The 14,626-nt window shown below is 32.6% G+C and overlaps 1 protein-coding gene across 1 annotated transcript in view; it reads left to right on the forward strand.

The window, feature by feature from the left end:
* LOC129216716 (centrosome-associated protein 350-like) overlaps positions 1-14,626 on the forward strand; it is a 94,779-nt gene that overhangs the window by 44,725 nt on the left and 35,428 nt on the right. The window contains exons 14-16 of the mRNA XM_054850933.1: positions 6,780-7,342; positions 11,139-11,331; positions 11,777-11,917. Coding sequence (XP_054706908.1) covers positions 6,780-7,342; positions 11,139-11,331; positions 11,777-11,917 — 897 coding nt within the window. The remainder of the gene's footprint in view (positions 1-6,779; positions 7,343-11,138; positions 11,332-11,776; positions 11,918-14,626) is intronic.

Raw genomic sequence — 14,626 nt, forward strand, 5'->3', positions numbered from 1 at the left:
TGAAAAGATTGAAATGATATTTAAATAAATCTAAACTATCATTAAAAGAATAAAGCATAAAAGATTGATGTCGCACTTTGATTACTAAAAGTGAAATAACTAATTTAAGCTTGCTTGGAATAAGGCCCAGAGTTCATTAAATAAAAATGTCTCAAAATTAATGCTTTAATAGAGTTTAAAAAGTTAATAAACAGATTACTTCATTAACTCTAATAATTGAAGAAAACTATCACGCCTTCCATTAAATATACAAATCAAACCCTGATATATTTTTTCCAGATCAGCAACACTTAGATGAGAGCGCCGCCAGCGAGACTTCATCCGAAGGTTTGCGCACTAGGACAAATTCTATGAGTGCTCTCATCACCGTAACACTATCCTTATTCACACCACTCGTTTTGAATTAACCTGCTTACTACAGCAATAGTTATTTGTTTTAATTCATTACTGAATGTATTTTACAATCAAGGTTCGTACAGGTCATGGAAATCCTTGAAAGTCATGGAAAAAAATAAACAAATTTCAGACCTGGAAAAGTCATGGAAAATTAGTACTATTTCCATAAAAGTCATGGAAATTTATTTCAAGTCATGGAAAAATGTCTTGGGTAGTAAGAAAGCAACAATTGCTAAAAGAGCACTAGAAATATTGAGTGATTTAGTAATATTGCACATAAATTGAACGATCTCAAAAACAAATCCGAGTTTTGGAATCCAATTTCATCCGCTTCTGTAACAGCCGCTCACCTTTTTTTGTGATGTGATTTTATTACTGTAGCATTACTAATTTTGAACCCACCATTATTTTCAGTACTTCTTATATTTTATATTCTGTAGTAGTGGACTTGCACTTTTTTGATTTTGCCACGCCCCCTCAAAAAGTATGATTCAATTGCATCCAAGTTCGTTTCAACTACTTGTAAAAAGTTCATTATTAAATTTATCAGAATTTCTAGATACATTGAAGGTTTTAAAATGAAGACTTTAGTCGGGCAATAGAACATAGAAATAGGGGAATTCTAACACTCTAAAACAGTAGTGCCGAACATATAGCTCGCAAAACTGATCCTTTTAGCCAACTGAAATATCTGGTTTGGAAAAATGAATTTACAGTAAAAAGTAGCTTTACTTTAATGAACGAGTATGCTGTCCAGTTACATGAGTTGTTACATGCACTATTGACATCAAAAGTCAATGTTTTTATGAAGTAAATTTATTATTTTAATCTTATTTAATTTTTATCCCATTCATTACTATTCTGCCCTATTTAATAAATAATTATTAGACATTTAAAAATCAGTGTATCGCATTTATTATATATTTTTTTTTTTACTTGAAGAAGAGAAATAAGAATAATTTATTACTTTCAGTAATATGCTCAGATATTTTTTCAGTCACAAGTAAGTGCTCCAATGAGGTAATGGCACTCATGTAAAAGTTTTTCTAATACCCATTTCTGAAAAAAATGGCAAGTTTGACATCCCTTCGTGTAGCAAGGGCATGAAAATTTTTATGAAGTCATGAAAAAGTCATGGAATTTTTTCATCAGAATTGAGTATGAACCCTGTACAATGTAACTATCTTCAAACAAGGAAAGTAAAAAATACCAACATAATTTTGTGTTTTAGAAACCATAATATGACAAATAATGTTCTTAAATTGTTGAGGGGGCTCTGCCCCCCAAAAACAAACTATTGAGGGGGCTCGGGCCCCCTCAAGCCCCATGGAGTCGGCGCCACTGGTGACATTTGTATATAGGCAGGGATTAATTTCTACCAAAAGAAGTGCAGGAGCCCTATATTCCTCACAGCTTTTTCTTATATGTAAATGACTTGAATTTAGCTTAAAATCTGCATAATATTGAAAAGAAGTACTGGATCTCAGCCCCTGTGAGCTCGCATGGAAATTAAGCTTTGTGTATAGGCATGCAACTTACAAATGTATGCTCATTCAAAACATTCATTTTGCATCATCATACAGAATCCAGGAACTTGAGGTTTTGCCCTTATTCTTGGCTCAATAGGATGATTTACTCAGCTTCTTTATCAGTGCTTGCAGCTCGGTTATGGGTATTACAGACTGATAAGCCAAAACTGCAGTCTCTGGATGCTGTAAATAGCTGTTCAGTATTTGCTTGTAATTCTACCTTAGCTCCAATACAGTTAATTCGTACCAAGAGCCAGGGCCTAACTTGCAAGTTTTCATGCCCAGGGCACTGTTAAATTTTCCTGCACCCTTTGAATGATGGATTTATTTTCGACAGTGGCATTCTCACTACGGGTTATTTATTATTACAGGCTAAATTATTTTAAGGTATAATTTCTCCACTTATAATATAAAAGTATCATGGAAGCAGTGAGCAACGAATTAAGGATGTCTCACTGTTCCCTCATTGCAAAATATAAACTCAATAGCTGACATACTCCAACAAAGAAAATTAACAACATCATTCTACTGTTAAAATGAACCTTTTTTAATAGTTTTATGTAAGCTTAATAACATCAGTCTGTTAAGGTAATCTAACAGTTTAGGAACAGTGCCACAAGCAATAGAGATATTTTACTTCGATGGGTTCAAACTATGATGACATAGTTATTTTTCATACATGGTACTGGAAAGCAAACTTTTTCCTATAATATTGTTCACAGTATGTCGACATGGCTTTTCAAAGTTAAACCAGGCTAGAAATATCCAAGCAGAATATAAATTACTGTTGTCTCACTATACCCACCACTCCCTTATTGACTCCAAATGAGAGTTCAAAAAAGTTCATGAAAATATTTTATACTAGAGGACCCGACAGACGTTGTTCTGTTCAAACTTTGTAAATTGAAAAGTTAAAAAAATTCGATAAACTATCAAGTGTTTGAACCGTTCTGTTAAAAAAATTTTCAGTGACTAAAAGTACTTCTTTTGACTGAAGGAAACAACCCCATTTTGTTTGCTTCTGCCACTATCAGCAAGGCCATGGCCGAAGAACTTTGCCCCTTGGTCTTTGGCGTCCACAAATTTGGCGACAATTTGGAAAATTGCTAAGACTCTTAGTTTTCAAACTCTTCCCGCAATTTCTACATTGTCTGCGGGAATTATCATAACGTAGATCGTAAAATATGCAGAATTGGCGAAAACATTTCCCCATTGCTTAAGTTCCGTGGGGCCAAGTTTGTGGACCTTTAAGATATTAAAATGAAGCGAAGCTAAAAAACGTAACCATGGCAATTCGAAACAAAACATCAGTAATTTTAATGGAGATTAGATTTATTCAAACTTTATTTTTAACGGCTTGTAACTTTTTTCCTTTGGAGATAGAAGGTTACTTTTGCGACCAAAGGTCGAGATATTTCTGGAGTAAAAAATGTCGCTTTTTCCAACGGTGTCAAAATAATTCCTTCACTTCTGGGATAATTCCTTCACTTTTTATTGATAGATTCATTGAAGAAAGTATTGCCAAAATTTCAGCTAAGCCTAAAAAAGTTCGAGATTCTAATGCAAATTGCTCCCATCATAATGAAGTTAGAGCATTGAAACAAATTGCTTAGAACATGGAAAACTCTAGGGTCTGGTGGGGTAAAGTGGTCATAAAATCGTAGGTTTTCAACTTGGGTGAATAATAAATACAGTAAATTCTTTAAACACTTAAACTTTTTTTGTTTTTATTTTACATTGCATTATTAAAGAACACGGTACATAGAGTTTTAGGAAAATAAATATTGATTTAAGTAGCATTATAACCCTTTCTTTTCCCTTTGTATTTATGACCACTTTACCCCATGGGGTGGGGGAAAGTGGTCATAGCATGGGGTAAAGTGGTCATAGTTAAAAATAGATGCAAAACCATTATAAACAACCCTAATATTTGTATATTTCGCTTATTTTTATAGTTACAAGTATATGCACAAGCATATGTGAGTATACACGAGTATATACGTGTCGTGTAAACATTAGTAAACACGTTCATATATGAGTAGATACGTGTATGCATCAGATACATGCATGCGCGTGCCTACTCAAGCATATACGTGTGTATAAGCATATATACGTGATAAGCTACAGGAGTGTATGCGTGTATATACGTGTACGAGTATAGACGTGTCACGTGTATGTACGGGTATATATGTGTGTAAACGAACATCATATGAGTGTATGCACTTGTATCTTGAGTATATACGTGCATACATGAGTATATACGTGTACAGTAGACTTATACACGCATATATAAGTGTACATACACAAATATACGGGTATACACAAGTTAATTCGTGGATGCATCCAGTGTATGTGTGGGGGTACGTGTCTACTCACATTGTGAAGCACGCGTATACGTATGTATACGTGCAAACATGGTTATATACCTGTATAGACGTATAGACGTACATTTAGGTGTATACAGAAGTACATGTATGTATACACGAGTATACAAGATTATATACATGTGTGCCTACAGGGTGAAAACAAGATCTTGGGCAAAAATCTAAGGGGTGTGAGAGGGGAGGATAAGAAGCAATGAATTATAAAGAACTTGCGTTCGCTGACGCGCTACATGCACGCAATTCCAGAAACTGATGGATGCAAAACAAAGCCTGTAGCTCTAATACAAGCATCGCAACAAAGGCGCATCGGCTGATGAAAGTTTTTCAAAAGTCTCGTTATTGTAACAGCGCGTGCTTTGTGATAGTGACGCACATATATCACAGCTGCAGGCCGCAAATTTCATCAATCGCTTTAAAATTTTCTTGAAACCTAAAATGTTGTGTAAAATTGTCTTTGTAATAAGTTTTTGACCAGTTTTGTATCCAGCAGTTTCTGACTTTGCGTGCATGTAGCGCGTCAGTATTGTGTTTGTTTCCTTATGTGATTCTTAGTTCTTATCCTCCCCTCTAACACCTTTGAATAATTTGCTTAAAAGTTTAAACTCATCCTGTATACTTGTTTATCATATGCTTGTATGTAAGTGTCTACGTACGCGTATATGAGTGTCTACCTGAGTATATAAGTGCTTATATATATAAACGAGTATATACGTTATAGTCGAATGTATATCTGTATAGATTAAAATTACTTGCAGATACCCATATATGTATTTATTGGTGCATTTATGTGAATACGTCTATATACGTGCCTACACGAGTATATGCGCATACTTACGCATATACTCGTATATTTAATACCATTTACTGAAAAAACAATACATATTAAGTGAAATTAATATTTAATTTATATCTGCCTTATACTTAATGATTAAGTGACATTAGAAGAACAATACTTGTTAAGCCTAATATTATGACCACTTTACCCCACCTTACTAAAATTGTTCTAAAAAAATATCTAAAATAGATTCAGCTAACTGCTAATGAGTAAGAGTTCTTCAGACATGTAGGAAGCTTCCTATGCAGTCAATCTGTTCATAATTCTAACAAACAAAATTTCCCAAGGAAGTTAAAAGAGGTCTTTAGATTTAAAAACTTTTCATATTGACACACAATATTTTTTTTACCGAATAACATTTTCTCAGTTGTAAAATTGTGCACTCAAAATGTAGTTTCTAACTACCCTACTCTATAATAAAATTTTCACATTCATTCGAACATTTATTTCGAAGCTATAGCCATTTATTTGACGACTGACCACTTTACCCCATTGACCACTTTCCCCCATCAGACCCTACCCTTTTCAACGATATAAAATATTAATATGTGCAAGTAATTTTTCACCCCTTTAATAGCCAATAATAGGCAATTTACGTGAAATTTTGGACCTAAATTGGAATAAAAAAAGAACTATCTATCGGATTTTTCCGAATTATAGCCTATGTTACTCAGTAAAAAAGTCCCTTTCATGTAGTGAAAGAATTTTTCAAATAGGTGCAGTGGTTCTGGAGATTACCTCGAACAAATAAACACACAAAAATCTGCCCTCTCTCTTTATAATATTAGTAAAGATAATTCTGTGCAACTCTAAATGGCCCCCAAAAGTGCATTGGGAAGTGTCGCAAGACCTGTAAATCCACCTCTTACAATTCCTCATGAGTTAAGTCAAAATAGCTGATTAAATAAATGATGTTTTCCAATTTATTTTTTGTTGAAAATGCGCACACAAGTATTAGAGTGAATTATAGTCATAACTTAATATTTTCTAATTAATGTTACAGTAGTAGGAAGCTTAAAGTTTAAAATTGTCTTTACTATGAAATTATTTCGTCCGCTGTAACTCTATTTCATATCCCTTTTCCTTCCTCAACTTATACATAAAAGGGAAAAAAATGGAAAGAATAAAAGCACTGAGATAATTTATAGAAAGTGTTCCTGCCTCTTAGAAATTTCATGCCCAGGGCATGAGCCCTGGGTGCCCACGCGATAAATAGGGCCTGCCAAGAACTGTTGTTGCAGCCCACCGGAAATCAAACTTCAAATTCCTTTTTTTTTCTATAACCTTTTGAAAAAAAGGACTAAACATTGTGTTCTTATATTTTTTCATATTATTGGTCTTCCAAATGACCAATCCAAGTAATGATAATAATTCGAAGTTTTTTTTTCAGATTTTTTACAACCACCTCTGGATCATTTTGCTGAGAGCCCATCATCGAAGATGAGTAATGAGCAAAGTGAATTATCCGCCGGAGGAGACTACACTTCTGACTTTCCAGCTACATCTGTGAGCAATCAGAGTGTATTGAGCAATAATGGTTCACAAGGCACTAAAAATGATCTAGTTGAAGAGTCGTTGGAGGAAACAATGCCGAGTTTTGAAATGAAGCCTATTTCTTCTGATTTAGCAAATCAGACTAATCTTAACGAAATTCATTCTCCTCACGTAAGCCCCTCACTCAGTCATCACAATTCTGGAGCATCTGAAGCGCTCATTTCTCATAGTATTAGTTCTGATGAAAGTAAGGAAAATAGTGTTGTTGAGCTGCAAAGAAAGAAGAATATGTCAAGTGCTTCTAATTCGGAATCGCTGGTATCTGATGTAATTAGCATTGTAGAAAATACAAATGGTAGATCACCAAATTCAGATGAAACTTTAATTAATGAAAGTAAATCAATCAATTCACAAGAAGATGCAAGTTCAGGTCCTGTTGCGAGTAAAATATCTGACACTGTTGAAGAAAATGGTAGCAATGTTGAAACTGATGAAAGTATCCGTTCAGTTATGGAATCTAGTGGTTCTGAAATTGGTAGTGATAAAAATTCAACTCGTAATTCCTCATTTATTGGTGACAGTCACAGAATTAAAGAAAGTCAAGATGAGATCTCGGTCAAAAGTAAAAGTGACAGAATGAACATAAAAAGTATTTCTGCAAATGGCTCTAATGGAGTAGCATTGAACTCAAAGCATGATTTAAGGTATGTTTTTATGACACTTTGGCTTTGAATACATTGATTTAACTGGTTAAATTATAACAACAGGGTGTTCCATATTGAATGGGACAGAAATAAGGACATAGTACAAATTCTGTAATTGAATTTATTTAATTTAAAAAAAATGATTCTGAACATGGGAGCTCATAAAGGAAAGCTCATGCCCCCCGCCCCCTCTAGATATTGGTACTGTCAATTTTATAAATAAAGTTTGAGCATAAGTATCATTCAAAACATTTCAACAGAAGCTGTTAATGAATGACCATGATAAAACCTTCATTTTATTTTTTCTAGTTTTAATTTACATTGGTTTTGCTTTTAAATTTATGATAATGTATTTTAGATAACAAATTTTCAACTATCTTCTACAGAAAACAAAAATATGAATAATCTTAAACTGTTTAAAGTCCGTCAAATTTCAAAATAAAATATTTTCACAAATCTTTCTTTTGTTACTTTGTAAACAGAAGAAGAAAATAAAAGTTTTGTTTGTCAAATTTAAGCTATGAAACATATAAATTACCTATTTATAATCATAATTGCCTATTTATAACCATAGCCCTAATCTTAGCCCACCTCTAAAATTACTCGTGTTGCTGAAGTTACAATCATACTAGTTTTATACAGAAACAGCAAAAACTCTCCTGGTCTCAAAGTTGTCACTAGGTGGCGCCTACCACATAGAAGATAAGAGAAAAAGGGTACTATGTTTTGGAATGTGCCAAAACATCGTCATTTATCCTTGTTCAAAGGCATTTCCCCGCAAATTTTATAAAAACCTATGCATAATCACAGCATCAAAATGGGGTTGAAACAGTTGTAGGTCTTTACTCAATCCCATCAGGGCCGTAGTGGCCTGATTGGTAAGGCACTGGAGTTGTGATCGGAGGGTCCTGGGTTCGATCTTAGCCGGTGGAAGATTCACCGTCTTCATCAAAAGTAACTGGGGGATATTAAATATGCTTGTGGTCACAAAGAACTCCAAGTGAAACAATACCTCTGGGACCAAGGATTGCTTGGCTTCTGTTCTAGATCAAAACAGAGCTGTCTTCAGGGTCTCATCCAAAAGGTTAAACCACAAATAGTATTAGGTACGGGGGACTTTTGAGTGTAAAGTCTACCCCATCGCTAGAATGGTCATGCTGGGACAAAAAACATGCCATTGCTGCATTTTCCACCAATACCCTTAGACCTAACCTCTTGTGATATTTTTCCTGCGGAATTTTATTAAAGACCAAGTGTTTGTTCATCCATTTCTCCAAGACCTACTCCTGTAAGTCTTGGGGAAATAGAATCAATGCCCTAAAGGAGCTGATAACTGAAGAGCTTGAATCATAAATAATACACTCTATTTTGAGTGTGGCAGGAACTTGAATACTGCATAGATATTTGTCATGTAACCAGAGGACCAAACATTGAACATATATAAAATCTTGGACACCTGTAGTTTCACTATAAGTTTGAGTTATTAAATTAAGATAAGTTACAGTATTCGCAGGTGGGATTCCTTTTTGTCACATTCTATATGAAACACCCTGTGTATGTTTTAAATAGCATATATGTGATTTTTCCACTAATTGTGTTAATTCTACAAGTTTCACTCTTCAGATTCTCAGAATTCCACTTGTATGGTTATTCTGCTTGTGTACTTCCAATAATAATGAATTACACTAACCATTTGTTATATCGCCCTTTCAAAAAAGCATAATTTAACCAAAGTCATAAAAAAGTAATGATTCAATTAATGTACAAATTAAAGACATGTTCACTGACAAAAAGATGAGTTTAAAATCATAAATGGACAACTTTTTTATTACACAGAATAAATTAGTCAGCCTATATTTCTCTTAAAATTATATAAATAAATTAATGAAATATTTCTGTTGCATTGTGGTTAAATACAAATCAAACATTGTATAGTGAAGCTCTGGTTAGTTGAGCTGTGACCTTAGCTATATTTACCAGTTTTATGGGAGTTTAGTGAAAAATAGATGTGTTATTGGCTCGGATTTTAGTTGGAATATTTTTCAAAAACTACTAAAAAAGTTTCTCAACTGAACTTAGCGCCAATTACCCCTCTTTATTTTCCGAAACAGAGGTAACATTGTCAGAGAGTCGGAGCTCAACTTCTCAGAGCCTCACAAAGCTTAAACTGCAGCGAATTAAGTGTATGGAAAACATGCCAGTTTTGTTGCTTATTCATTTATTTAATTTAAAAAAAAAAAATACTTTTTCCTAGAAATATAACTTTTTTTCTGTAAATGCAAATTGTAAAGCAAATTTTTTTTTCTCCCAATAGTTTTTGGAGAACAAAAGAATAGTAATATACGAGGCACAATATAATAAGGGGTTATTTTACTTAAGAATTGAGCTGATGATTGAATTAGTTTTATTTTGATTACTATATCAATTTAATTTGCAGTTTATGATGCTTCAATAATACTTGTTTTAAATTATTGTTTTTTCTCTGAAATTTTGTTTTATTTATGAGTTCTTTTGACAGTTTGTGAACATGAGTAATTAATTCCTTGCTTTATGAATTACACAAATATTTATTTTATATAATAGTAAAAAGTATTTATTATAGGAAAATACTTTCTGAAATTCATTTTAGTTCATTGAAAATTAAAATGTATTTTCTTTGTTCTTTATTAAATTTTCAGAAAAGAAGGTTCTACAGATTTGCCTGGTGAAGATCCTATGGTAATATTTTTGATGTGTATTTTAGATTTAATATGTTTTAATTTACTGATCATTTTCTTTTCCTATCAAAATAATGATTTTCTGTAAAGTAATTTTGAAACAAAATTAATAGGAAAGTTCTAAAACGTTTTATTTATATTTATTATTTTGTTATGGATTACCTAGAAAAATCAGTGCATTAAGTGTGAAACAACACACAAAAGAAGAAAAATAAATTGAAACAATATATTTGTTTTAACTTATTTTTTGTTTACAAATTTGCATTAGTTATAGGATAATATTAAGATAATATTTGATATTACTCTTTCAAATTGCATTTTAGGAAAGTAATCTGAGAGTCTTACAAAAAAAAAATAAATAAAATAATTTGCAGACAAAAAAATACAATCAAGAGATCAAGTTGAAAAAGCTATATTTTTGCAAAGCAGTTAATGTCACTATTGAGAAATGTGTTTTAATCTCTACACTTCAGTTGCAATCGCTTCCTAGATTACTGTTTGTAGTAAAATTTTCAAACTTACCCGATTTACATTACATTTTAAATACCATTTAATGATAAATTTTAATGAAATTTTTTTGAATAACTTAGTTGTTATTGTTTCATACATTTTATTCAGTTAATTTTTAAACGTTTGTTTTATGACACTAAATTTAATGTTGATTGTAATTTTTTTTTCAATTAAAGAATGTTAAAGTTTAACTCTTAACCTTTTTTAGGAAAATATTTTAAATGCTTCTCAAGCTATCCCAAGCACTATTAATATTGATTTCACCCAGCCAGTTCGACTGACACTTTCAAGTCGAATTGAAGAGCCATTATTAGTAAGTAGGATCTTGTATATTAGGATGGTTATGTATATTTGGATGGTTCTTATTTTTGAAGTTGTGGATATTTTATGCAACATCCCAGCAATTTGTTCCATCATGCACATAAATGATTCTTGCAAAATTTTGAGTCAATGCATGAATATTAACCCGTGCCCGCGTGCTCCAAAGAGCTACTTTATTTAGTTTCAAAACGAAATTTGGAGCCTCTCATTTTAACTTCTCACAGTAACTTCAAAACAGTGACCTCTAGTGGTTATGCACCAGGAGGAGCAGCAAAGAAAGGAATGACGAACATTCAAGAAAACACCAAGCATTTCACACAATTCCCCGACGACGGCGGAATGTCTGATGACGAGTTCCTGGGGGATTCAATGGGTGTCTCGTTGGTGTACATAAGAACCTTCAGCTGTCCTCACGAAAAAATTCAAGGCAGGAAAGATCTGGTGAGTGAGCAGGCCAATCAATAAGACGTTTGCATAGGCCAGGTTCCCAACTGTGCCAGCACATTTGCAAGTTATTTCTGATCATGCATTCTCTGACGAAAGATGTTTGTTTGGATGTGTACTATAACCTCTTTTAAGTTCTGCTCATCTTTTATGAATCACCCTTTATATACACATAGATAGATCGATAGAGAGATACAGATATAAAATACCTACCAAATACCTGCTCTCTTTCCAAAAATGTAAAATACATTTACAGCAGAAATGTGAAAGAAATGGGTAAAAATGCAGATGGCTTTATATAACATTATTTTGCAATTTATGATATCAAACCAGCTGTGCTTCAAATTAAGTATTTTATTAGTACTTTGAATCAGATATTATGAAAGAATTTTGTATATAAAAGAATTGCATGTATGCTTTAATCTTTGTCAATATCGTTTAGATTAAGCAGCACATACCTAGTGAAAATGAGCAGTACTTGCATTCTCAGTTTGTGAAAAAGGTTGCTTCCGAGGCAGCAGCTGCAGCAGCTAAATCTGCTGTGACCGAGATATTGAAGTCTCAAAAATCCATTTCATCTAAAGTAGGTATTAGTTTCTAAAAATAGCTTGTTTGTTTGGGTTTATCTATTGTAATTTAACTATATTAGTAAGTGGTGTTTTTTTTTTTTTTTTTTTTTTTTTTTTTTTTTTTCATTTTATTTCAAAATGTTAATTTAATAATGTAAAGAAAAAAGATATTTGTTGTATGCATAGGGGGATATAAAATGAATGCTGTTACTTCGTTTGAATAAAAATACCTCTTTTGTTGGTTCATTGATTTTATCATAATTAAGTTTATTGGTGCATAAGTCTCAGAAAGTAAGATGACTCAATGCTAAGTACAAAAGTCATATCTGCTGTTGTACTCAAAATGAGAATCTGCTGTTTAAAGTTTTACACTTCCATGTATTTGATTCAGATTCCACTTTTTCAAAATTTTTAAAAAATATTTCCCATTCACAAATGACCATAAAATATTGTTTGTAGGTAAAATATGTTATAAAGAGCCAGCCACCTTGTGACAATTACTCAATTATGGTTAAAAGTGCAGATAAGACTTTTGTTCTTAGCGCGGCAGTACACTGCTCCAAAGTTAATTTTTTGTATTAATTGTCACAAAAAGAAGGAGGGTTATAAATTTTACGTGTGTATGTGTATCTTTATTTCTGTTTGAGGTACCATAGCTTCTAAACGGATGAACCCGTTTTGATTTTTTTTTTTTTTTTGTAAGGTGATTTGATTAAGTGTGTTCTCAGCTAGGTTTGCCCAACCTACCGGCCTGCAGGCCAGTGAGGCTTGCAAATCGGATCCATGTGGCCCATTACTTTTTGAAAAGTGACTTGATTGAGGGTGTTGATTAGCTCATGCTACCTTACCCAAGGACTATTTAGGGTTTTCAAAACTGATCCCGTTAAGTTCAGTATTACAGATGAAAGCTAATTCTGTAACCTTCCAAAATGATTGATCATCTTCATTCGGTATTAAGAATGACTTAGGAATTTGCAGCCCAAACAATAACCAGCAATACTTCTTGACATTTTTAGAAGAGTGTATTTAATTTTGAAGGAGTCTAATTTTTTAAAACAGTGAAGACCATAATAGTGATTAATTCCATAGTAACTTTCTAAGGAGAAAATGGAAGATTGTAAGGAAAAGAACAGATACAGAGAGGGTAGGCGCCGCTTAATGTGATCACTTTGGGACAAATATAATTTGATAACAATAACCGAAAAGAGTCCAGGACGCATAAAATGATGATTTTTTTTTTCAATTTTTGCAACAATAAATTAAAATTACAGTGACTTAACTAAACCCAGTTTTAAATTAAAAGGTCTTAAATTAGCAGAGTAGAAGTATCAAAATTATAAAAAAGAAAATTAAAATATGCTATTTTTAAGCACAGAGTAATAGGTGAAAAAAATACAGCAGTTAATTGTGCATCCTTCCCTTTTCCCTGAAATTCGTAAAACACATTTTCAAAGCAGATTCAACCTAACCATGTTTTCCAGCACGATTTTACTTGTTGTTCTACAGTATTTCTTTGACTCATCATAAGTAAATTGTCAAAACGTTTTAAAATGTCAATTTTTTACTTGACAGTTAAATCATTGCGCTTTTTCTCCTTGGCTAAAATGTTTGACCGTTTTAAGTGAAATTTTGAGGTAACTGGAGAGGGAGAAAAATACTTCTGCTTTAATGATGATAAGGAAACTTGTTTTTTCCGGAAGCTACATAAATTCTCTTTAAGTGGGAGGAGATCACCACCTGCAACCATGCAGGTCTACATCCACACCTGCAACATGTCCTGCAACTGAACTCTTGCATGTGCAAACCAAATACATCTTATTGAGAGTCTGTGGTCACTGAGAACAAACTCTCTGTAGTTTTATTCCTAGAAAGTGGTTGCACTGCTATCGAAAACCACAAAATGCCACACCGAAAGTTAGTCTTGTCAGGGTTTGCCTTTGTGTATATGTTAATTGAGGAACAAAAGCAGAGAAAAATTTGAAAGTTTATGAAAAAGTAACAATAAACGAAGGTGCTGGTTACAATATCCGACATTTTTAACACCTGTTAACATACAAGTGTTCCTGGACTTCGTGATTCTGATATATCATTAAGCGAATGATAACATTAACTGTGATCACATAAAGCGGCCCCTACAGTATGTGCTATTTTGATTTTTAATATTCAGAACCTTCGATATTTTGCATTTAAAAAGTAATTGGATATTCAAATAAATGTAATACTTTCAAAAATCCAGGCTCTCACCAACCTCATTTTCTATGATGAATATATATTTAAAATATCAAGCATAAAAATACATTTGACTAAGTTTTCAAGGGGTATTTCTGATTTCAATGCTTGAATTATTCTTGCAGGTGTGTCAAAAATAACTCTGAATCCAAGCAAATGAAAAGATGGTCTACATTATTTCAAATAAGTTATAACAAAGTACTTCTGAAAGATCCATTGTTGATTGTCCCGCATTAAGGAACTAATGAACTTTGATACTTAAATAAAAAAAGTCATAACTCTTATGTATGTTGTAGTAATAGAATGGTTTTTACGAAAACATTGAAATTTTTACATAATTTATTTATTCATCAAATGTTTCACAGAAAAATGGATTCTATTTCAAAAGGAAAAAAATGACATTTAAAAGTACCAGGTGTTTCAAAATGAATAGCGGGGTTTTAACGTGTTATAATATTTATTACACCAAACTTACAGCCACAAGTGATATATCA

Source organism: Uloborus diversus, chromosome 2 (assembly GCF_026930045.1).
Source record: "Uloborus diversus isolate 005 chromosome 2, Udiv.v.3.1, whole genome shotgun sequence".
NCBI lineage: Eukaryota > Metazoa > Arthropoda > Arachnida > Araneae > Uloboridae > Uloborus > Uloborus diversus.